The sequence below is a fragment of the Pyxicephalus adspersus genome, chromosome Z (genome assembly GCF_032062135.1).
Source record: "Pyxicephalus adspersus chromosome Z, UCB_Pads_2.0, whole genome shotgun sequence".
NCBI classification, from domain to species: domain Eukaryota; kingdom Metazoa; phylum Chordata; class Amphibia; order Anura; family Pyxicephalidae; genus Pyxicephalus; species Pyxicephalus adspersus.
The window spans coordinates 83,401,125-83,425,930 of NC_092871.1; the positions used below are offsets into that span (position 1 = coordinate 83,401,125).

Consider the following 24,806-nt stretch of genomic DNA (forward strand, 5'->3'; position numbering starts at 1 on the left):
CAAAAGCCACCAGGATGTGGATTTGATTCCATGCTAATCGGAACCAGTTAGGATATGACGAGGGACACTCCCTCCAGATCAGTGGCAGTTGAGAGGTATGAAGAAGGGCATTCCATCCAAATCAGGGGCAGATGGGGGGTATGAAGAGGGACAATCTCTTTAAATTAGGGGCAGTTGGGAAGTAGAAAGAGGGACAGTCCCTTTGAATCAGGGGAAGTTGTAATGTATGAAGAGGAACAGTCTCTAAATATCAGGGGCAGATAGGCGGTATAAAGAGGAACACTCTCTTTAAATTAGGGGTAGTTGGAATGTATAAAGCGGGACAGTTCATTTAAATTAGGGGCAGTTGGGAGGGAAGAAGAGGGATAGTTCCTTTAAATTAGGGGCAGTTGGGAGGTATGAAGAGGGACGATTCCTTTAAATTAGGGGCCCTTGCGAGGAAAGAAGAGGGGTAATTCCTTTAAATTGGGGGCAGTTGGGAGGGAAGAAGAAGGGCAGTTCCTTTAAATGAGGGGCAGTTTGGAGGTATGAAGAGGGACAGTTCCTTTAAATTAGGGGCAGTTTGGAGGTATGAAGAGGGGCAGTTCCTTTAAATTAGGGGCAGTTGGGAGTTATGAAGAGGGACAGTTCCTTTAAATTAGGGGCAGTTGGGAGGGAAGAAGAGGGACAGTCCCTTTAACTCAGGGGCAGCTTGGTGCTCTGTAAAACCTTCATGGCACAGGAGAACAGGAAGTGTTCAGCACACAGTCACCGCATTATTGGGTAATATAATATATTCCTATCAGACTGATTCTGTCTCTTGGAGTTCCCTCTCAGCTCACATGAGCGCGCATGAGTTACTCGCACGCCACAAAAGAACACAGGCTCACCCAAGATGGCTGCCGGAGTCCACAAATTGCTGACTTATTTTACATAAATCTTAATTCCCTATTAACAAAAAAAGTGTCCGTAATAACTGGGCTCCGGCCGCCATCTTGCCTGAGCGCGCGTCCTGATTGGTCAGTGTAAATATCGCGCTGTTTGGCCGTGCCGTAGTGCTGCCTGGAGGGGGATTACACCGGAGGGACCGGAACAACAGAGCGGGGAGAGCCGGGCGATCGGTGGCTGGGGGTCCGTCTATATATGAGGAAAACCAGGCTGGTGAGTACAGTACAGCCCTGTGTGTGGGGAGTATCATCCCGCTGGGCATTCAGGGGAGCAATGCAGCCTAATAAAGAGAACCGAACCCCAGGAAACTCCCAGATATTTGTGCTGATTATACGTGCAGACCGGTATACCCAATAAAAAAACAGAGGACACTGCCTGTGCCTTTAATGTTCCTTTACACCATGGGGGGGTGTCATGGGGTCTGCGAGGCAGGAACAGGGGCTTTGAGGATTACTAAGGGGTTGGGGGGAGGGGTTTGTTTACATGGGGGGGGGGGGGAGGGTATGTATTTACATTGGGGGTATTTACATGGAGGGTGTATTCAGATTGGGAGTATTTCCATCGGGGGAGGGGTGTATTTACATTGGAAGGGGTGCATTTACATTGGGGTGATGGGTACATTCACATTGGGGGTATTTACATGGGGGGCGGTGTGTATTCATGTTTGGGGTATTTACATTGGGGGATAGGTACATTCATATTGGGGGTATTTACATTGGGGGGATGGTACATTCACATTGGGGGTGTTTACATGTGGGGCAGGGGTGCATTCACATTGGGAGTATTTACATGGGGGGCAGGGGTGCATTCACATTGAGGGTATTTACATGGTGGGCATTTACATTGGGGGGTATTTTTTGTTTTGCATTGCTGCCCAATTAATTTTTTTGTTTTGCTCATTTGTTTTATTTTTTTTTTATCTCCAGAGCAACTCAAAGTAACGGAGGGATCAGAATGACATCTACAAGTAAAGTATTTCCCTTCTTTCAGTCTTTATGTACAATGTGCCGGTATTTGGGTGAATGTTCTGCTCTCCCCAGCTTCTCCTCTTCATGCATCAGAACGGTTTGGGACTGTCGGACATGATTGCATTCAGGTTGTGATGGTTTGCGGTGCGGCTCCCGGACATAACAGCCCAGCCACTTCCATTGGCTTGCATGGGGGGTGAATCCCAGCTGCTGGTGAATGCTGCTGGTGAATGCCACTGTTGCTGACGTATTATAGAAGGCTGGTAATCCCTTGGGGTTTGTGGAACCTATCACCACAAGCAGTACTTTATAAGTAAAGGGTAGACAACCCTTTTATACAAAGTAAAAATGTGCTCTTCCCCTTCAGTTTGTACTGCTGCGGTGGTAAAGACAGAATAGGAGCGCAGAGCTTGCTGGAGTGCATACGTCACGTATCCCAGGAGGCTCCTGGGCACGCTCAGAAGCGGCTCTCCCTGAAGTTTTTTCTGATAAGTGGTGATCTGACACATGCATAGTGAGGTTCGGCACCCTTTTCCTTTTTTAACATTTACAGGAGCATGTGTCACCACCGCCCCTTCTGTCTTGATTGTCGCGGCGGTGGGAGTGCAGAGCCTTCTGGGATACCTATGTCACACATCCCAGAAAGCGCTTTGTTGCTCGTTCTGCGCATGTCTGACCTGGGCATTCACAGAAGCGGCATTTTTTTCCACTAAGGGGAAAGAGATGCAGATCTCACACATGTGCAATGAGATCGGCTCTCTTTTTTTTCCCCCTTTACAGGGGCTACGTCACCTGAACTCGCAGCTGCGCAGTTAAAGATCGGGTGACATAGCAAAAAGACCGGAAGAGAGAAGCTAGAAGATGAAGTTCCTCCGTGGTGGGACGAAGAGCAATTCCAGGATGATGCGGGACTTGATCAAGGGAAGGGACCAAACACCATGGAGGGATCTACGGGATTAGGTAAGTGTAAATTTTTAAAATTTTAGTTTAGTACCTTTAACTGCATGACAAATTATTTGCCAAATGCTGCAGTTGCCCCAAAGTGGGGTGCCCTGTTGTGGCCATTTTATACCTCAGGTCTGAATGGAACCTTAGAAATGTGCTCTAAGGCAGCGGTCGCCAACTAGTGGCCCACTAAAAAATGTGGACATTATTTGCAATTTTTATCTTTTATTAATAATGAAACAAAAATATTCTAATTTAAAAATTTCTAAATTCCTATATTCTGAATGTTTTCACCTTTATATTGCACAATCTGTACAAGAGACGTAAAAACAAGGGAGGCGCAGCGTGACGTCAGTGTAGTCTAAAGTTGTATGAACCGTTACCGAGCCGTACGCTTCAGTATTGTTTCCACCATTACAACAGTCACCCCGCTCCGCCAATACCGATTCTCATCCCATTGTTTTATTTTATTTGTTTACTAGCTGATTACCCAACATCGCCTGGGTATTTATTTATTGCAATCCTATATTATACGGGAACATTAAATAAAGCTATAGTGATTTTCTTGTGTAGGTGTTTTCATTTTTTTGCCTTTGCATTCCGCCATTTTCTTTAAGTTTTCTTGAAGGCATTAATACAGGCCAGAAATTTGTAAGAGTCCAAAAAAAGTATGTAAAAATATAAGCAAAAGGCACACTGTCACTGAGCAATACATACACACACACATACATACATACATAGATGCAAATATACCTCTGACATATACCACAACGCTGTACAAAGATCAGAGGTGCACTGACATGAGTCTCAGTCATATGTCTAGCAAGTTTGGTTTAAATGTGTCCATGGGTTTCCTGGTGATGACATACACACATCTATATATATAACACATACTTACATCCTAATAATTAGCTCTGACATATAGCATAGCGCTGTACAAAGATCAGCCGATGCACTCACGAGTCACAGTCATATGTCAAGCAAGTTTGGTTTAAATGTGTCTATGTGTTTTCTAGTTATGACACACACACACACACACACACACATCATACATACATAAATCCAAACATAGCTCTGACATAAAGCACAGCGCTGTACAAAGATGACAGGTGCACTTGCATGAGTCTCAGTCATGTGTATAGCAAGTTTGGTTGAATTGTCTCCATGTGTTTTCGAGTGATGGTGGAACATTCATACACACATTCATTCATACATACATACATACATACATACACTTTTTATGTATAGATTTCTCAGATGCTCTTTTAGGTAAGTATGACCTTAACTGGGTATTTTTTTGTCATACCGTCATATTTAATGGCATCAAATAGTTTGACTTTGATAACTATCATTTCTTGTTTGGTCTTCGATTCCAATGAAATAAACCCATAATGATTGAGAAAGAGCAAATATTTTGCATTTCTTTAGTAATACCAAAGATAATGCAACTAATGATAATAGTAACAATAGTATGGGCTGGCTGGGAAGACGTTGTAGGTAGGTGGTGACCCCTGTATTGTGACCCAACTCTTCACTAATCATCCAAAAACGGCCAGGTGCTTGCTGAAAAGTGCCAGGTGGTGCACCCAGCTAAATAGTGCTGGGGAGAACACTGGTAATACTTTGTTTAACTGTAAGCTGATCAATGAATCAGAGCCTCCACACTCCTTGTCAGGCACCATAGGAAGATCATTATTTTTCAAATATTTATCTTTTTTAAAAAATCCTATTAATGGTCCGCGGGATTTAAAATTATGAATTTAGTGATCTGTGAGGTCCGAAAGGTTGGTGACTGCTGCTCAAAGGCACCGCGGATGACCCATCATCCTTTGCAACAAAGTACCAGAGAACAGCAAACCCTTGTGAGCGTATGTCAGTACTGTTATTTGTGTCTGTGAGCATTGGCTGATACATGCTATTAAGCAGCCATGGCTCAATGGTGAATACTTTGTCAATCTGTTGATTTTTTTTTTAGTTGTTTTGATTGGTAACGATTATAGTGGAATTGAACGTTTCAATTGCACATAATGGTGATTGCGATCAACCTAATGGTACATGGAATACTAGTACCGGATCATAAGGGCCGATGTTGAAATCATTTTGATCAGAAATCATGTTAGGATCAGAGCAAGTGTCCTTTTTGGAAGATTTCCTGTCCTTGTGACAACTCTAAAGGTAAAAAGGTAAATACATTGAAGTCATTGTATTCATGTTTTGATGCATTTTCTTCCTACAGAACAGAAGACGTCGCGGAGTAAGGATGATGCTCCCCATGAGCTGGAAAGTCAATTCATTCTGCGGCTTCCTCCGGTAAGATAATCAAGATAATCATTGTTTCCTTTTAACAGTGTAACTTCTTGTGAAGGGAAATATATGTACACAATAGTAATATAAAATGATTACCAAAAATTGCGCAGTTATCTACAACAAAGTGTATGTAAACCGTGCCTGGTTCAACCACGTGGACTACAGAACACTTCCCCTTGTGTGAAGATTTTAATATGGAGTGTCAGGAGTGGTGAGGTAACTGCTTCATAACCAGGGCTGCTGGGAAAGACTGCATTCCAAGTAAGCAGCATCCTATCCGTGGCTATCAATGAATGGGGTCCGCTGATGACGGTCTATCAAGCTTCATTGAAGCTTGATGGTAGTGACTGGCAGTCTAAGCCAATAGGAGCCTAGAAATTGTGTGAGCCCAATCCCTTGGAAGTATTGAGGGGGGGGTTCTGTTGTCCAGAATAGGGCAGCCTAGAATGCCAACACTTGCTCCCATATGCATACAGTACAAGGAAGCAGTGTTGTCACCCAAGGAGAGGAACTGCCCTCCGTGACAATGCCCCACACAGCAATAGCTTGTCCTGCGCACTCCTCCACTAACTATGGCTGAAAATTTACAAATATTGAAACACCTCATAGCTTGTATGAGATTTAGGCAATGAGGTTTACAAAGACTTTACCTTTCCAATTTAGTTTTAGCATTTCACCATTTTTCTTCCAGGAATACGCATCAACTGTGAGGCGGATGGTCCAATCGGGAAGCGTCAGCACCAAGGAAAAACTTTCAATTGAACTGCATCGTAAGTATTTAATCTGTGCATTAGAAGCTGCAGTAAGTCAGGGCCCGCCCCATTTCCTGACTGAAGAATGTCCAGCATCATCTAGCCCCTCCTTCCTCAGCCTGAGTGTTGCTCTCCCCTTTTCATTCATTAGATTTCAGTTCTCTAATTAAAAAGACTCAGTGTCACTTGCAGGCAATACTTGGGATGATCTGTTTGCAAAAGCAGCCTGCCTAGGAACAGAGAAAGGAGGGAAAGGAGGAACCAGGGAAGATCAAATGTAAGCCAAATAAACTTTGGCTGAAAAAAAGTTGATACTTTATACACATTTAAAACTACAATTCAGAGCTCCATCAGACTGGATGCTCAGATGGCATTAAATTCCTTTGTAGTACCACCAGGATCTGTGGCTGGGTCCTTCCCATATCCATATCAATTGAATGCCTTGGCACTCCATTAACCCTTCGGTAGTCTGATGCCCATAGCAGCCATAATATATAAACAAAAAGTGTGGGTGTTAATTCTTGTTCTTTTTTTTTTCATAGCTGATGGACGTCATGGAATTGTCCGCGTCGACAGGGTCCCACTGGCTGCCAAATTGGTCGACATTCCGTGTGTCATTGAGTGTTTGAAAACAATTGACAAGAAGACTTTCTACAAAACTGCAGACCTCTGTCAGGTAATGCCTAGGGACAGGGTGAGAGCTGAAGACTGTCACTTCAAGTCAAACATGCTGGGCACTTTGAGAGAGGAGCACCTATACCTACCCAGCCATCTATTTCACCCTTTGTTAAGGTTTTTGGCATTAGGTTTATCCAGATGATATTTTTGCATCCCTGGTATTCACATTTCTAAATCATGCCCTTAAATTTTCATTACATACCTTAGTTTGTTCCCAGTTTGATGCCTTTGCTGGGTTTCAGTGCTTCTCTGTACAATGTTCAGGAAGATTATGGCTGGTCAGAGGGGGCAGTAGGTTGCTGTACACAGCTTCCTAAAATCATAACAGCCCCTGTAGTTACCTCCTTTGTTCTGATAGGTAGGCTCTTAGGAGGGGTTATGTAAATATCAAAATGCCATGATATCTGGATGCCAGTCTGAAAAAGGGGGTGTTTCTAGGTAGGGTCAGTTTGCATAGAAGCCACCCTAGGTAACACCCATATGTGAGGTTGAGCCTCCAAAATAAAAATAACGGGGCAGGGTCCTCTCCTCCTGTGTCACTGTCTATATCTGTCTGTCATTTGCAACCCCTATTTGTTGTACAGCCATACCATATATGTTGCCGCTATATAAATCCTGTTTAATAATAAAAAAAGTAACCCAGTTTAAGGGAAAAGCCAGGAACAGTCAGGCTGGGGATAGAGGGGCTACATGTTACTGGGTGTCCTGCCAGGGCATGAGGAAGGTTTTGACTTGCTGCGGATTCTAGAGCACAATATGAAAATATCTGAATTAATTCACTGAACGACATACTATAACTTTGATATAGATGCTGGTTTGCACATTGGATGGTGATCTGTATCCTCCCCTTGAGGAACCAACCGGAGCAAGCGACCCAAAGAGTAACAAAAAGAAAGATCGGGACCGAGAGAAGAAGTTTATATGGAATCACGGCAGTAAGTTTATCTTTTTCAGCGGATAGTTGTAGTTATTGGGGGTGGGGTACAGTCTAATATATAGATGAACATATATGTGTTGTGACGTTTTCATTGATCTATAAAACATTTTGATTTTCCCAGTAACTTTACCTCTGAAGAACGTACGCAAAAGACGCTTCAGGAAAACCGCTAAGAAAAAGGTAGGTTATATACTCACATTACTAATACCACCAATAGTTTATTTAAACCCTAACACTAATAGTACTCTTTAGGTCTGTTTGCTATACTATTCTATGCATTTTATCTGATAAAGAGTATAGTTATCCCCAGAAGGTTTTAGCAGGTTGCTCCACCTGGCTGCCGTGCCTCCCCCGCCCACCTCTCATCGCCATCTCTAATCCTCTGAACTGATCTTGGTGAGGCTGCTCTGTGCTCAGCTGTCATCCGTTCGGGGGACCACTGCTGCTGAGATGTGGGAGGGGGAGCCCAGCACACAGTTCAGCCTTCATGGCGGGGGGACACAGGCAGCCTCACCCCCATCTAAATGCACGAGCTGGGAGTTCAATTAAAAAAAAAAAAAGTTGCCTCTAAAATGTATCCGCCTGGGTGGGCATGTTGAATGAAGTCATCGATAGTGCTATGAGAGCTGTGTGTGTAACTGCAGGTAATTCTGCAGCCACATAGCTCTCAGGGGACCCTCATAGTTACCACAATTTCAGCCCCCAGCCTTAAAGAATTTCAAGATTGTGGACCCCGGGGCCAATAACATAGCAAGGAGCATTGGGGTGGGGTCTTTAAATATATACCTACCTGTCGCAAATCTATACCTATCAAACTACCCTGTTTGCTTCTCTTCTTTGAAGAAAATGTAAGGACAGAAGAGTAGGCTACTTGCACCACAGAAAAACTTTTAGGTATTGTATGAAATTAAAAAATCACTTTTAATAAATATACAAGAATTATAAAAACCATAAAAATTAGAATAACAGAGGTTAATACACTGTATCATTCAACAGTTGTTTACAAGATAAGCATAAAGAATATATATATTCAAGAAATATAAAGCATTATATGGAGTTTCGCTTTATATATAATGCTTTATATTTCTTGAACATGATATATTCTTTATGTTTATCTTGTAAACAACTATACTTACATTAGCTATCATTTCAGGGTCTCTATTATCCCCTGAAGTAGCCCACATGGGCGAAACGCGTCAAGAAGGGACCCAACTTCTCTGTCTCTTTGATTCCTGATTCACGTTTGTAAAAACTTTGTTGAAGGATACAGTGTATTGACCTCTGTTACTCCCATTTTTTATGTTTTTTTATAAATCTTGTATGTTTAATAAAAGTGATTTTTTTTTTATTTCATACAATGCCTAAAAGTTTTTCTGTGCCACAAGTAGCCTACTCTTCTGTCCTTCCATTTTCTCATATGTTGTTCCTACTCGGACATTAAGGGCTTAGGCACATTACCAAATTGAGTGGTTTATATCAACCTATATCATTATTAGGAGGTTGAAGGCACGTATTTGTTCCCAATCTAATTATTCCCTTCTTTGAAGCCCAATATCTCTGAGGTGGGGGGTACAAATCTGAAAATATAGGTGAAAGTGGGACACATTCTTTCCCTAAAATTTCATTAATATATCATCATTAGAACATAAAAAAACTCCGCCCGTCAAAATAGGCTTCCCTGCCCTGTTACACATTCCTGTCCACTTCTAACATTTTGAACTTCAATTTCCCTGGAATGGGGAGGTATAAAGAATAAAAAATGTAGGTACAAGAGGGGAACACCAGTGGCTAACATCCCCTAAAACTTCAACACTATGGCATCATTAGAAAACTAACTCTGCTCACTAAAATTTAATGGGATTCAGGTATTGGAAGGGTACAGTCATGTGTAACAAGGATGCAAGAAAACATTTCTTTCTGAACACTACAGAACCCTTTGCCTATGTTGTGTAGTCCTAACTCTCTAATAGTACTTCATTGTTACATTTTTTTTCTTAGTACATCGAATCCCCAGATGTGGAGAAGGAAGTAAAGCGTCTCCTGAGTACGGATGCAGAAGCAGTTAGTGTCCGTATCCTTATTGTATCTTGTGCCTATCCATTATTTTTTTTTCTTTTATTTACATGTTTAACCTCCCTGGTGGTATGATTGATTTAGTATTTTAAATGTCAAATCGGTACACTTGACATTTAAAAATACTTCTAATTTTAAACGTCCCCCCGGTCCTGTCTCTCAACGCAAGCTCACCACGCGCACACACATCGCATGCCTGCCCGGCATTTGCATCCCCTAGCCTCGCGTCTCTTACGTTCACACGCCGGGATGCGAGGCCAAGGGATGCCTAGAAGTAAACCTAGATGCCGGGCTGGCATCACTGGAGGACGCTGCGGGCTCGTGAGGTCCAGGTAAGCCCTCAATTCAACCCAGAGTGTGGCTCGGGGTTACCACTTTTTGTAATGACATTTCACCTCGAGCCACACGTTAGGGATTACCGCCAGGGGGGTTAAGCTTTTTTGTTTTCAGTTTGATCCTTCTGTCAGTATATTACAAGAAATAAATACCAGATCTGATTCAGGTACTTACATTGCTTGTACTGAACTGCCTGAATTTTTGCTTTACCTTTCTCCTCAACAACTCCCCCACCCCCCAAACACACACACCCTTCTACCTTGCACTTGCATGATTTATTATAGTGTAACTAATGTCATGGTACTTTTATACCATGTCATTCACATTACAAATAGTATAAGTACCTATATGTGACCTGGTATTAATCTCTTGTAATCCCTGGACTAGGAGAGGGAAGGCATAAATGGCAGCCAATCAGCTGTGCTGCTTTTCTCATGTGCTTTAGTACGGAGCATGATGATAGGAAGAGAAAGCAGGACAAAGATGAGCTCCTCCACTTGTCATGTCTCCTCTACCTCAGTGTGTTGTTGCAATGTTGTGCTGTTCATTCTGAAAGAGTTTTGGGGTGCAGTGCACCAAAATATACTAGCAAAAAATATTTGTGGGCAATTCTTTGGTCTTATGTGGTGTTTTCCAATTTATAGGCTATTTTATTGCATTACGCCACAGCGGACATAAATGGTGTAGCTCTAAATTTCCTCATAGAAAATAAATTTTCCAATAATTCAGATATGTACATCATTCATTCTAATGCTGCCATGGAAGAGAATCTGCCACTTTCCTTAACCACAACATTCAGGGTGGGAAGTTATTGCTGAAGATGAATCCAAGGAAGCTGAAAATCTGACAGGATTGGACAGCTCTCCAGGAACATCTGGAATAAAACAAGGGTGTAAGTTTTTCACATAATGTATATTTTATAAATATTTAATATTTTGTCCTTCTGCAAATATATAAAATCGGCATTGTTTTACAACAAAACTTATAACTGCACGGGGGATATTTAAATAGCAGAAGTATGGCCGGCCCAGGTGGATATGGTGAGTTTACCATGTGACAAAGGACCCCCTATTCCAAAGCTCATCGGTGTGGGTGTACTGCTGACGAAGGGCCCCTTCTGTTTTTTATTACCTGTGTGTTGTGTTTCAAAGCATGCTTTAAAACAAAGTACTCTTTGTCCCCTTTTCCTGACTTAAACCTACCCGCCATTAGATACTTATTTACCTCCATACAACAGCCAGAATTTCATTGTTTGCTTACGTTTGCCACCACTGGTCTTCATGCCGCACTTGCACATTACAGCCCCATGGACTGCAATAGGGCAGTCTCTGGTCTCAGGACACAGCTCTATAGAAGTTTATGGGGCATTAATGCACAGACATTGTCAGTGAAGCCTTAGGCAATGTTCACAGTGGCCATGGGGGTACGTTTACTGCTTCCTTCTGCCATGTGAAACGCTGCCTCTGGGTAGGTACCACATCTAGCTTCTCTCTGTGTCAGCCCAATAGAGAATTCATGGGGGGGGGGGGCAGTAAGTGGTACTAGTACCTCTTGCTGCTGCCAGCTATCAAAAGTAGAGATGCTGAGGTTTGAATGACCGAGCAGCTGGCTGTGTGCGATTGCCTGATTCCTAAGCAGAGCTGAACCTGCCCTTGCTGCTGAGGATGCAAACAAACAATAGAACAACTGCTGTAAGATTGAGGTAAGTGTTCATTTATAGAGAAGCAGGAGAGAGAGTGTAGATTAGGTGAGGCTAAAGGGACAAATTAAGTAAAGCAGGCCTAAACTAAAATTTTTACTTTACATAAAAGGGTAGACAACCCTTTTATACAAAGGAAAATGGATTTGTTTTTTCTTTAAAAAAAAGGGTGAAGCCCCTCCACTTTGCTCCTGATTGCCGCGGCAATCAAGACTGAATGGAGGTGCACAGCCTCCTGGGATACCTACCTTATGCATCCAAGGAGGCTCCTAGCTACTCCTTCTGCGCATGCCCGATCTCAGGCATGTGCAGAAGGGGCATATTCCTACACTGAGGGGAAAAAAATGCTGATCCCATGCATGTGCAGTGAGATCTGCTCTATTTTTTTCCTCTTTACAGTGGCTACTTCACCTGATCTCGCAGGTGAGAGATCAGCTGATGTAGCCAGAAGAAGACAGACCCAAATGGCAGTGGCTGGGACAAGGTGATTTTTTTTTATTTTATTTTTTAGTAATTTAAAGTTCTGCTTTAACTCAATTAAAAGCGTGCTTATCCTTTTAAAACTGAAAGTGCAGAAAAATCCAAAATTACCAGACCAAAAAAAAAGTGGAAATCATACACTGTTTTCAGTGACAACGGTCTAAAGTGGAAATGACTTGTGTTTGCAGTTAGTAAGCTCTGAAAAAACAGAAGGCCTTGGAATATCTTCAGTAGGTTTAGAAGAACAATGTATTTATTGTATGATTTCTACAACTCCAGTAAATCTTTATTGATCACAGCAAAGCCAACATATTTTGTGTCAACGTTCCTCCCTCATTATGGATGGGAAAGACAATACAAAAATGATCTAACAATATGATGGGGTAGGCAAGGAGAATGACTTGATGAAGTAGAATGTCCATGAAGGAATACAAAAATAAGGAAAAAATGGAACTGCTATGCTCTGGAAAAAATTTAACATATCGTGTCTACAGAACAGGAAGCGATACGAAATCACCACATATGGCAAAAAAAAAAAATAGCTTGAAAACCCACACTTTTGTATTTGTATATTTAACATTTCTTGTTTAATTTATTTGGTGTGTTTATTAATGTGTTCAATGTTTTCCATCAGTGGTAAGGGATGAACTGCGTGAGATTTTTAATGACCTCAGCAGCAGCAGCGATGGTGAGGAAGAAGAGGGAGAGCGTCAAGAAGAGGAAGACTTAAACATCATGGAAACTGAAGAAGACCAAAGGAAAGGCCAAGACAGCCAGGATGGAGGCACCAACCAGATAGGTGGGTGATATTTTTGTAGAAGTCTTTTGTATCAAACAGCTTTATTGGATTAGTCCTGGCATCAACTCGGTTGTGTCCTGCGATGTAAGCAGGCAGGTGTAACCATCATCTTCATAGGTGGGTACAGCATCTGACATACCTCAAAGCCAAAGCCACCTTCTTCTGTGGTTATATATTTTTTTTGACTGAGCTACAGAGGACCTGAACCATGAAGTAACCCCAAAAGACATGCAGAATTTAAAGGATTATATACTGGTATTGCCTGTGGTCTCACTGGACCTGTTCTTTTCACGATTACTGACCTACTATGTCTTGTCCTACACTGTGTGTCTATATAGAGGGAGCCATCTTGGCAGTTGTAGGAAAGATGTCCCTGATGACTTTTAGGGTAATGATTAGGAAGCAGAAGAAGAAGTGGAAAAAGCACAGATGCATAAAATGAATGAAACAGAATCAGGGAGATCCTTGCAGTGCAGGTTATCAGGCACACATTTCTCTTTACCATTAAGAGCATTTGAGCAGCACTGAATCCTTCAAATCCAAAACTCAGAGGCAGCAGTGTCTTAAGATGATCTCCTGCTGCAGATATTCAGGCGTGCCTTGGCAGCAGAATGAAAAATCCAATACAAACTGTATATATGTTTTATGGTACTGCTTAGGCTTGATTACCATTTCTAGATGTTTCCTAAAGGAAGGTAAATCTTCACATTTCTAGTTCAGGTCCATGTTAATGTGCCTCAGAGAGTCCTACTGCTTTTGATATTTTGTTAAGATAGTTTGGCTGGTATTAGAACATTTACTGTACTTTTACTGTATATTTATACATACCAGGGTCATCAAGCTGTTATATACTATTACCTTCAGTGGTGTTTCCTCATAATTTTTATTTATTTGTTTTTCTTTTTAAGTGTTGGAATTGCAGAAACAAGCTGAAAACCTGCAAAAGAAATTGCGAGAAACGCAGGAGAGACGGAAACGTCAAGAAGAGCTTATAATGAAAGTGGAAAATGTGGCTCTTAAGGTAAGAACCTCTGAAGGAAGGAAATCTTCATTCTTGTGTAAATAACCTTTCATCCTCTAAAGTCTTATAGTCTGGCAGAATGAGTTCCTACCATCAAAATTTCATCAAAACATTGTAAATCTTGCTGATTTTTTTTTTTTTTGTTTATTTTTCAGACGCGTTTACAAGCTGTGCTGGATGAATTCAGACAGCAGGAAGAACGTGAGAAACAGCAGGTGAGATGATCTGTATGGTTTTAAGATCTGTAATGTACACAGACATGTAGTAACCAATTACGTCTAAATGTGTAGAAGAGTTACAACCATGATTCATGTTTGCTGATTGATTCATCTTCGCATTGCTTTTTTGCATTACTGAATCATTGCCAATGTGTTTGTTCATTCTTTTGCTCTATATATAGCTAAAGAAGCCTTTAGCAGTAACATTGGGTTTGCATCTGTCTCTCCCACCTTGTTCCCCCACCACCCCTTTTGTTAGGTTTGTGGCCCCTTTTGGGTGTGTTGTTGTATTGCTAAGCAGCTTGGCGTTTGCTTGCTAATCTTCTTCAAAGCCCAACTTTTAACATGGTGACTTTAGTGACCTCTTTCATGCCAGCCTGCACATTCAGTGACCCCCAGTCTTCTCAGCAATCAAAGTAGGCTTCTAGTCCATTTGCCATCCAATAACTACAAATGCACTACTATGCCACAAGTGTCACTAGGTGACCTTCTAAACACTCTTGCATGTCAAGACATATCTTCTCAAACCTAACTCTTTGTGAAATCTGATTTGATGCTGGGCAAATGGCATAATACGCAATTGCATGTAGGTGAGCTTTTTTATCTGCCAAAGAATACACAATTTCGCCACACAGCCATTTTTGTATGTAGGGACTTCGGAGGTGGCATTAGTAGGTTAATTCCACTGTAAAGCACTTTTTATTCATTTAAGGTTGCCCCCAAAGTTTTGGACTCCAAAAAAAAGTCCCCATTTTTGTTGGGTACACCATGAGTGAATACACCCCAAATCAATCCCTATAAATAAGCAGTCTTCATCAATTATTTACATCATTGTACTCCAGTTTCCTTCCAGATTTCAAAAACATGCAGTTAGGTTAATTGGCTTCTCCCCCATTAGATTGTGAGCTCCTTTGAGCTAATGACATGACTTTGGACTTTGTACAGTGCTGTGTAATATGTTAGCGCTATATAAATAAAGTGAAATAATAATCTGTAACTAAAGTATTGCCACCCTGCAATGAGAATTATATTTCTTTTGACCTTAAGACAAGGTGAACGCTAATAGATACAATATATTATTTGGACCCGTATTTCTCAATCAGGGTTCCTTAGGTACTTCAGATGTGGCTAAGGGTTCCTTAAACAATAAGCAGTTTGTGCCTCTCAGGTCAGTTTAGGTGACACCAATGATCTCTTTGGATATCTGTAAGGGCGACATTCTTCCTAACTGCCAGCAATGTAAGAGGAATTCTTCCTACTGACCACGACACTAATAAACTGCGATCTGTGAATATAGGAATTTTTGTTAGGCGTTCTCTATTACCTGAAAGGTATTTCAAGAGTTCTTCCATGGTTAAACGGTTTATAAAAGCTGGTTTATACATTTTGTAGACACCTAACCATTTAATCCACCTATGTAGCCAAAAGTTTGCCAACAGTTTGAGAAAAGGCCTTTTTTTTCCATTCCACCATGATTGTGCCCCTCTGTACCGATCCAGATCCATAAAGTGCCACTAGTTTGATGTGGAAGTTCTGCACAGTGCCCTCACCTCAACCCTACTGAGCACATTTGGAGTAAATGGGAACAATCCAGTTTTTCTGTAACATTGGTACCTGACCTCACACAAGTCCAAAATTCCTCTCCAAATAGTTGTAGAAAGCATGTTTAACCTTTACAAGGTTTTGGAATAGAATGTCCATCAAGTTCATTTAAGTTAGATGTGATGGTCAGGTGTCCACATACTTAGGCCATATAGCGTATATAGGAATTTGGTGATGTTTTCCACCAGAAAATTACCCCAATGACATCTGAAAGTGGAGTGTACTCCTAATTTGCCCAGGCCTGTGGTTATAAATACTATATAACTGAGAGAGAGAGAAAGAGACAGGCTTTTGAAGGGCAATGCAAATATAGTAGAAAATACAAAATTTTATTGGTTTCAAACATATTTTAAAAAGTTGAGACTACTGTCTCTAGGATTAATTCCTAAGCTAACATTTGACTACTATTTGTAGTGACAAGTGGTAACAACCAGGTATTTCATCATACTGCATAAGCGATAGCGGTAGGTTTCCCACTCGATATGTTTTGCCCAAACTGGGCTTCCTCAGGGGTAGAGGGAGACTTGATAATGTTGCTGGGGCTTCATACCGCAGAAGCATTTGGTACCGAATTGAGACGTCACCCCGCAGCGCACTAGGAAATTACAACACCTCACCTATCAACAATAACCTCATCACCTCACTGGACCATGGTCTTATTACTATGCTAAGTAAACTATACAAAGCTACCGACTTGTTGAAGACTAGCACTATGTATGAAGGGTTAACAACACAAGTCTCCTCCATTTCATTTACTCCATCCGGATTGTGAAAAAATAGCAGGATCTCCAAATTGATATCCGTTTTAGTATCAAATACTTTCAAGTATCAATTTGGTACCACATGCTTCTGCAGTAAGAAGCAACATTATCAAGTCTCCCTCCAACCCTGAGTAAGCCCAGTTTGGGCGGAAAGCGTCGGGTGGGAAACCTACCGCTATCGCATACACAGTATGATGAAATACCTGGTTGTTACCACTTGTCACTACAAATAGTAGTCAAATGTTAGCTTAGGAATTAATCCTAGAGACAATAGTCTCAACTTTTTAAAATATGTTTGAAATAGAATATTAAAATTTTTTGTTTTAACTATATCCACGTTGCCCTTCAAAAGCCTGGTTCTCCCTATCTCTCTCTTCTCTTCTCTCCTCTCTCTCTTCTCTCCTCTCTCTCTTCTCCCCTCTCTCTCTTCTCTCCTCTCTCTCTCTTCTCTCTCTCTCTCTCCTCTTCTCCCCTCTCTCTCTCCTCTTCTCCCCTCTCTCTCTCTCTCTCTCCTCTCTCTCTCCTCTCTCTCTCCTCTCTCTCTCTCTCTCTCTCTCTCTCTCTCTCTCTCTCTCTCTCTCTCTCTCAGCACAGTATTGCTTTTAGGTTGACTTTGATGTGGACAGACCATATAGTAAAATAAAACTTTTCTTATTCCTTCTTATTTAGGTGACATCGCTTGAAGAACAACTTGAGGCCCTGATAGTGAAGTAACACTTTGGTTGTACTTGCTGTCTTCAGTGTCCCACTTGCAGGGACCTATTTTATTTTGATTGGCTCCATGGACCCCTGGGAGACTGCAATCAGTATTTGGTAAATGACATACTACAATATGCTCACAATGAAACCTGTACAGTGATGTCAGGTGAAGATTGTGGACTGTAAGCTTCTGATATACATGGAAGATTACTAAGGTGATGAAGTATACAGGATTGCAGATTTTATGTGTTTTAAATAAAAGTCAGAGAAAATTTTTTTTTTTCAATTAAACATATGGCTTGTAAAGCTTATATGTAGATTTTAGCAGCGTGTGTTCTATCACAGATGCATCAGACTTCTGGTAGGGCACACGCCAGGGATTCGTTTAACAGAACTCATATATATGTATTTGTTGAAAATCATGTTGTTTTTATTTCCATTTTCCTGCTAGTCTTCCTCCATTGTTTTACTATAAACATTCCCCCATAAATAGTATTTGCCTATTTCCAGGTGATGTCATTGATATGTCCCGTGCATCCAAATACTGGGATTACTAACCTGATCACTTGAAATACCATGAGAATGTAATTCTAGTGGGTATTATGCAAAGGGCGCAATGATTGCATTACCAGAAACCAGAGAAGTATTGGTTATCATATGTACTCGAATATAAACTGAGATGCTTGAATAAAAGCTGGGGGGAAAAAGTACTGTCTGTTTAAAATGGCTTGTAAGGCTGACATATAGATTAATAGGGCTTGTGTATCTGACAGCATTTGACTCCTGGTAGGGTCCATATCGGGGATTTTTTTTAAACAGAATTTGAATACATGTAGTTGTTCAAAATCCACTTTCCTGCCCAGCTACATCTATTCCCTAAAAGAAAAAACTCAGTAAATATTCAGTATTTGCCTACATCTGGGTGATGTTCCTGATACATCTTGTGCATCAAAATGCTGCACTAAAAAGCCTAAGTGTGTGAAATCCAAGAAGGTAATTCTAGGGGGATTTTGTACAAAGGATGCAATGGTTACATTACCAGAAACCATATGAGTATTAACTACCATATGTACTCAAATATAATCCAAGGTACCTACAGTTACCTGAAAGAAAACAGGAAAATTATATTGACCTCAATTAAAAACCAGGGGTACAAAATGTGGCCTTCTCTGCTAACATTCAAAAATGGAATAAACAGAAAATGCCTAAAAAATGATTGTGAATAAATTCACACACAGTGTTATTTTTAAAAAATTATAAAAAGGGAAAAAATAAAACCACATGGCCTTACCCTGTATATATTTTCCCCCTTTTTACATTTTAAAGTATTTTGTATTTTTCAGTCGATTTTGATGGGTCAGTTGCTGCTGTGCCCCTGTAATGTCTGTAACAAACTCTACTAAACACTCAAGAATTTGTTAAACACTTTACATGGGGACACTGCACCATCTAGTGGTGTGACACAAATATAAACAGATTCGTTTTGTAATTTCTTTTACGCTGATATTCTTTTTTTGTGTGTAATTTTCAGATATCTTGGTTTATACTCGAGTATATAAAGTATTTTATTGTTTTTACATTTTGATTAAGTCACCAAACTCTACAAATCCTGTTACACATGACTTTTTATTATTGATCTGAACAAATGCAGCTTTTTACAGACACAACAGTTAATCTTTTAATACCTAAGAACAGAAATCTTATAAAAAAAATGTTCCTTCATATAAAATTCTTTAGAATATCTTTATTTTGAGCTTCATGAAATTTGTATATAATTGTAAGTCATTAGTAAAATTTTAGGCAAAAGGTATTACATCATATTTGCTGAGACGGATAACGTCAATCACTGACCAATCAGAATAACCTGCTTTGCCTTATAAAAAAACACACATTCTTTAGCTTTCTTTATTGTAACTGAAAACGCCCATTCTGGTCACTTTCGAATACTTATCTAGCTGCATTGTAAAGTGACCCTGTCATGTAAAAATTCCCAGATATGCAGGCTTTGTATAAAGATTGTACGTCAGTGGTGGTAATATTCTTGGGGGACCTCAAATGTTTTGGCACTTTTGATGTAGGTACTTACCTTTTCCAATGCCCATGCCACCATATTCCCCTCTGTTTTGGAGGAATGCTAGGTAATTGACACTTCCTGGAGTGTCAATTTCGTGGGTCCTTCATGGCTGTCAGTGGTTCCTCTTGCTGTTCTTTTTGTATTCTTTAAAGCATGGAGATCAGACAAGGGAACTTATGAGAGCTGTGATATATCCAATTTTCTATTTTTGCAGCATATGCATTTCTGGGGAATTATACATACATGACAGGGTTACTTTGAAACAGTCAACACTGCTTCCTTTTTTTAGGTCAAGGTAAATTTAATTCCAAATAAATAACATTTCATCCGTATAATTATCAAATACTAGGCATATACATAATAAAAGGTAAAAAAATTAAGTTGGGTCAATTAGGATTACAATTTTCCCTCAATAGATTTCTGGCATAGTATAACAAACAGTAAGATCTGTGTATTTTGATTTTATTTTGATTTTATTTTTGGGCTTGTTTTGTAATAGTGTTATTGTTAAATATTTTAGTGTGTTTTGAGTTTTTGTTGTCATTTTTGTAAAAATAATTGCAAAATTATAAAAGAAACAAAATAAAGTTTTTTTGATCATATCTTCGTTTTTATATATTTTTTGTCCACATCCCTGTTTTGTTTTTTGTTGTTTTGTTTTTTTTTTTTGGGGGGGGGGGGTTGGTCACATGTCTACCTTCCCAACTTAAACTTTATTAGAACCCCCCATCTTTCTCCATGCTTGTGGCTGCCCCCAGCTTTCTTGTCCAATCCTCTTTAGACAGAATGCTATATCACTCTGACCCCAGCCTGTTGTATACAAGACCCCCCTGTGGGGTGCACCATCACACAGGCTGGGCTCATATTATTCCAGGATCAAGGGATGCTCATTTATTGTTGGCCATATGGTGTACAGTAGGTTTAAGAAAACTCTTCCCTAAGAGGGGTAAATGACCACCAGGCCACTAAGGTCGAGCTGCTTCTTTTTTTTCCCATTTTACTTTTTAGCCTCCTCTGTAAAAAAAACAAAAACAAAAAAACACCCCTTTTCCATATTTTTACCATTCCCACTTCACTTGGTACCTGCATTCCCACTTGACTTCAGCACATCTGCCGTGAGCCCAGGCTGCCAATGCCGTACCCCCTGGCCTTAGTATCCTTGCCTAGCCTTGGCACAGAGTCTAATTCTAAAAAACATATCACAGTGTATTCAACACCAAAGACAACCTTACGATAGAAAAGAGAAATATGACGAGACATGACCATGTAGATGACGCTTGGAATTGGGGTAAGTATGCCTATATTTTTTTTCAGGGCAGAGAGGGTTGGTCAGGTTGTGAAAAGGTAAAAAAAAATCTTGATTGGGGAAGGGGGTAGTCATTTATTACAAATTCTGTAGCCATTGACTATAAATCTCTAGTATACTTAGTATTTCACTATTATTATTAATATTATTCCTTTAGTAACCTTTAGTATTATGTGCTCTTAGGGAGATTTATACTTGCATACTGCTTTTCAGCAGCCATAGACTGTTTAAGATCAGCAGCTGCACCTGCCGAAAATTTCTTGGTGTCAGCAGCAGGTTAATTTTTTTGCAATGGGGAATTTTTTTTAAAAGCTTAGATGAGTTTGTAGGTCCAACTTTACATACAGTGGTTTTCTTCCAAGCTTGTCCTAATTGTTCAGCTTCCTTTGAGAGATCCAAAATGAATGGAGAGCTATTGTTGCTTATGAGATGTTCAGCAACTCTCTTTCTTTGGCTTGAATTTGTAAAAATTGTCAGCAAAGCTGATCATCCTCCATCTGAACTTGTTACATTGCGCATTGTGTTATAGGAGAGGTTCACCGTCACAGTCGCAATGTCAGTCATTCGGCATCGCTATCTGAAATCAGAACAGATAAATAATGAATAAAGAGGAAAGAGCTCTGTACACATCTGTCCTAATCAATAAGCTTGCCAATAAATAAGTAATGAACAAAAAAGTAATGATTGCATATGTTATAGCAATATACCTATATTATCAACAACTATTACAGAATTGGTTTACTTACTTATATTTATTAAACTCTGGTGAATCTGATTACATTCTTTGTTTTTGCCACCTGCTGATCATTAATCAATACTGAACCTCAGGTCTCTACCATACACACCTGTACTAGTCAATAAATGTTAACCACCTGAGCGTTACACTGATTTCTAGATTTCTGTACCAAAAGCGTCACAGGTTTTCATGAAATTTTTTTTTTTTAAATTGTAGACCTGTAACTTACAGAAATATGTCCGAACAGGGTTCTAGTAGATATGACGCTGGAACACGGAACCGACGCTGGATTAGCACAGCGGGACCAGGTAAGTGGGGATTTTAGTGTAGGCGAAAAAATACAGGGTTAACCAAAAGAGCAAAAATATTTAGTGCGAGAAATTACGGGCTTAGCGGTTAGGGGGTTAAATATACTCTTTGATGACAAATAATGAATAAGGAGGGGGAAGATTAGAAGGAGGATATGTTATAGCACAACCATTAGAGTATCTGTTAACTTACTGACATATTTATTAAACTGATGAATTAAATTACATTCCTTGTTCTAGGTTCACTTTGTAATAATTACTCTGGAGTGTTTGTCATCTACTGGTCATTATTTAGAGCTGCACACACCTGTTCTAATCAAGAAATGTTAAATCAACTGCTGGACACTCAACCCCCAAGTCTGTCTACCCAATTCCCGGACTTGTGTCCGTACTTTCTATTCTTGTCGTACCTTTTGTACTGGGAAGCACATTCCTTAGCTTTTCCATAATGTCTTCAAAGCGCAATCCAATGTCTTTTACGCGGTTGTCCACATCATCTGAAAAGAAATAAAAGGATATACTTTTGGCACACAGAAGGACTAAAATAAAACAACTTTGCTAAAAAAATATGTGCTATATAAAACTATGTAAGATGTCATGGTGATAATGATCTGCAAAGGGTCTTGTGTTGTAAGAAGCAGCTGAGGGCTTGTAGAAGGAATGGTGAGGTGGTGCTAGCACTGGAGAGCTCTCTAAAAGTTACTAATGATAATATATAAATTAGAATAATCATTAGTGAAAGTTTTAAACAGTATGATATAACAAAGATGTTTGGTCAAAATGATCTATTTCAGCGCTCGCCTAACATTCTGACCTCATGGAGCACTAAACTCAAAATTTTAAATCTCATGGACCATTAATGTGAATTTAAAAAAAAAGATAAATACATTTGTAAAATAATTATCTTCCTAATGGTGCGTGCCAGACCAGGACTGTGGAAGCTCTGATTCATTGATCAGCTAAGGGTTAAGTAAAGTATTACTGTTAAGTATTATTGTTACTATTACACTGGTCAACAAACATTTTCTTTCCAAACAGAATAAGGTAATTTTAGGTTATGTTTAATGCACAGATTACAAATACGGTATTGGTTTTGCTAGTTTGGCTCTAGTTTTTTAAATAATGACCTCAATAATAACCTCATAGAAAACTAATGAAACATGAAAAAAAATAGATTTTCCTATGTATACAAAATAAAATGTTTAAAATATTATCAATATATTCTATAATCAGTATATTTCCAGAACTGATCACAAAGAAGTCATTGAAAAACTCAGTTTGTATGATTTCCTTTTCTGCTGATGATCAGGACGATCACATTGAAGGCTCCAGCAGTAGTCTGCCATCATGTGTTTATCCCATCTGCCCTGATACCTTTCATCCATCTCCTTTATATCTTGATGGAACCTCTCCACTTGTTCCTCACTGAAATCACCAAGGTTTTCTGGAAATTTTGGCAAATGGCTATGGAGATAGTGTACCTTTTATGCTCATAGTAGCACCCAAATTGTTAAAGTTTAGGAGCAAGTTTTGTACCAGTTTTTCATAATTTTGTGCTTTATGGTTACCCAAGAAGTTCCTGACAACCATGCCATAGCTGTGCCAGGCAGAAGCTTCAGTATCAGTCATGTAACTTGTGACATTTGATTCAAACTGGGGTCCATCAAAGATTCCTGCTTTTATTTTTTCAGTACTCAATCCAGAGAAGAATCTACAAATATATTTGAAACAATCACCATCCTTGTTCAGAGCTATAACAAATTGCTTTATTAATCCCAACTTTATGTGTAATGGAGGGAGAATGATTTTTTCTTTGTGAACCATTGGCTCGGTAATGATGATCGCTGCACCTTTTTTCATGTTTTCCCTTGGAGGCCATGTCACTTTGTTCCAGTGATCCTGGTTTGCTCTACTATCCCACAAGCAGATGAAACACTGGAACCTTGTGTATTCACTTTGTGTCCAAGTAGGAAGTTCAGCATTTTTATATCAACACATATGGACTATTGGTGTTCATGATAGCAAAGCTTTTGTAAAAACATTTTAATATTTTTATATTCTTCTTTAAAGTTTGTTGAGTGACCAATTGGAATTGATGCAAAGCATTTGTCATTATGCAGTAAAACAGATTTCAAACTTCGAGTGAAACTATCCATGAAAAGCGGCCAGTCCTCTGCTCGGTATTCTGGTCCTCCCATATGGGCTAGTAGTCCAGGTGTTTTTTTGTGAATGATCCCACAAACAAGGCCTCAGAGGTCACGCCAGGTCTAGGAGTTACAACAGTACACAAAGTCTCCATCTTCAGTGAAATATGGTCGGAGCGTCACCTCTCTTGTCCTATAAACCGTTATTTTATCTTCCGGTCTCAGACAGTTCTTTTCTTTTAGCCTGGATAGTAAAAGTTCAGATGCTTGTTGTGACAGACTTAGGTCACGTATTAAATCATTGAGCTCTTCTTGGGAGAACTGCTGGTTTGATGAAACATATTCACTTCATATTCACTCCCACTGCTAACTCCTGGATTACGCTCCCTGTATATCCTCCATGTTGGATACAGGAATATCAGGGAGTGAACACTGCTATGGGAACATCAGCACCATGCGGCACAGGTCCTCTTGCTGATTCCATGTCACCGTACTCCCACTTGTTTTTCTTGTAACAACTGAAATGTTTTTACAATCACAACACAAAAATAACAACCATTACGATGATTTTTGAGCTCTCGCTATACCATAGGTACACCAAATTTCAAACTTTTCAGTTTTCCATTTTTTCACTGATGTAGACACTCCACAAGTTTTGCATAGCATATGGGGAGCCCGATACTTATCTTGGTCCCTCAGTTTATTACTTAAAAATGTAAAATATTTGTTTGCTTTTTCTCACTCATTATGGGTTTATTTCATTGGAATCTAAGACCAATCAAGAAATGATAGTTATCAAAGTCAAACTATTTGATGGTATTAAGTATACCAGTTATAAAAAAAATACACAGTTAGGGTCATACTTACCTAAAAGAGCATCTGAGAAAAAAACAAATAAAATAAAAAAATTGGATGAGAATCGGTATTGGCGGAGTGGGGTGACTGTTGTAATGGTGGAAACAATACTGAAGCGTACGGCTCGGTAACGGTCGCCTCATACAACTAAATACTACACTGACGTCACGCTGCGCCTCCC

The 24,806-nt window shown here is 39.8% G+C and overlaps 2 protein-coding genes across 2 annotated transcripts in view; one reads left to right on the forward strand and one right to left on the reverse strand.

Moving 5' to 3' along the window:
* The first annotated feature begins 1,007 nt into the window (after positions 1-1,007).
* Positions 1,008-19,878, forward strand: TAF7 (TATA-box binding protein associated factor 7). Its single transcript, XM_072431563.1, has 13 exons — positions 1,008-1,140; positions 1,854-1,894; positions 5,077-5,150; positions 5,839-5,917; positions 6,442-6,575; positions 7,386-7,512; positions 7,636-7,694; positions 9,513-9,585; positions 10,723-10,815; positions 12,737-12,901; positions 13,810-13,922; positions 14,078-14,137; positions 17,173-19,878. The coding sequence occupies exons 2-13, from the start codon at positions 1,882-1,884 to the stop codon at positions 17,215-17,217; spliced, it is 1,035 nt and encodes a 344-aa protein (XP_072287664.1). The 5' UTR covers positions 1,008-1,140; positions 1,854-1,881; the 3' UTR covers positions 17,218-19,878.
* The window catches only part of DRP2 (dystrophin related protein 2), a 55,474-nt gene continuing 49,477 nt past the window's right edge, over positions 18,810-24,806 (reverse strand). The window contains exons 22-23 of the mRNA XM_072431562.1: positions 22,037-22,123; positions 18,810-21,159 (exon numbers count right to left, since the gene is read on the reverse strand). Coding sequence (XP_072287663.1) covers positions 21,143-21,159; positions 22,037-22,123 — 104 coding nt within the window. The 3' untranslated portion in view covers positions 18,810-21,142. The remainder of the gene's footprint in view (positions 21,160-22,036; positions 22,124-24,806) is intronic.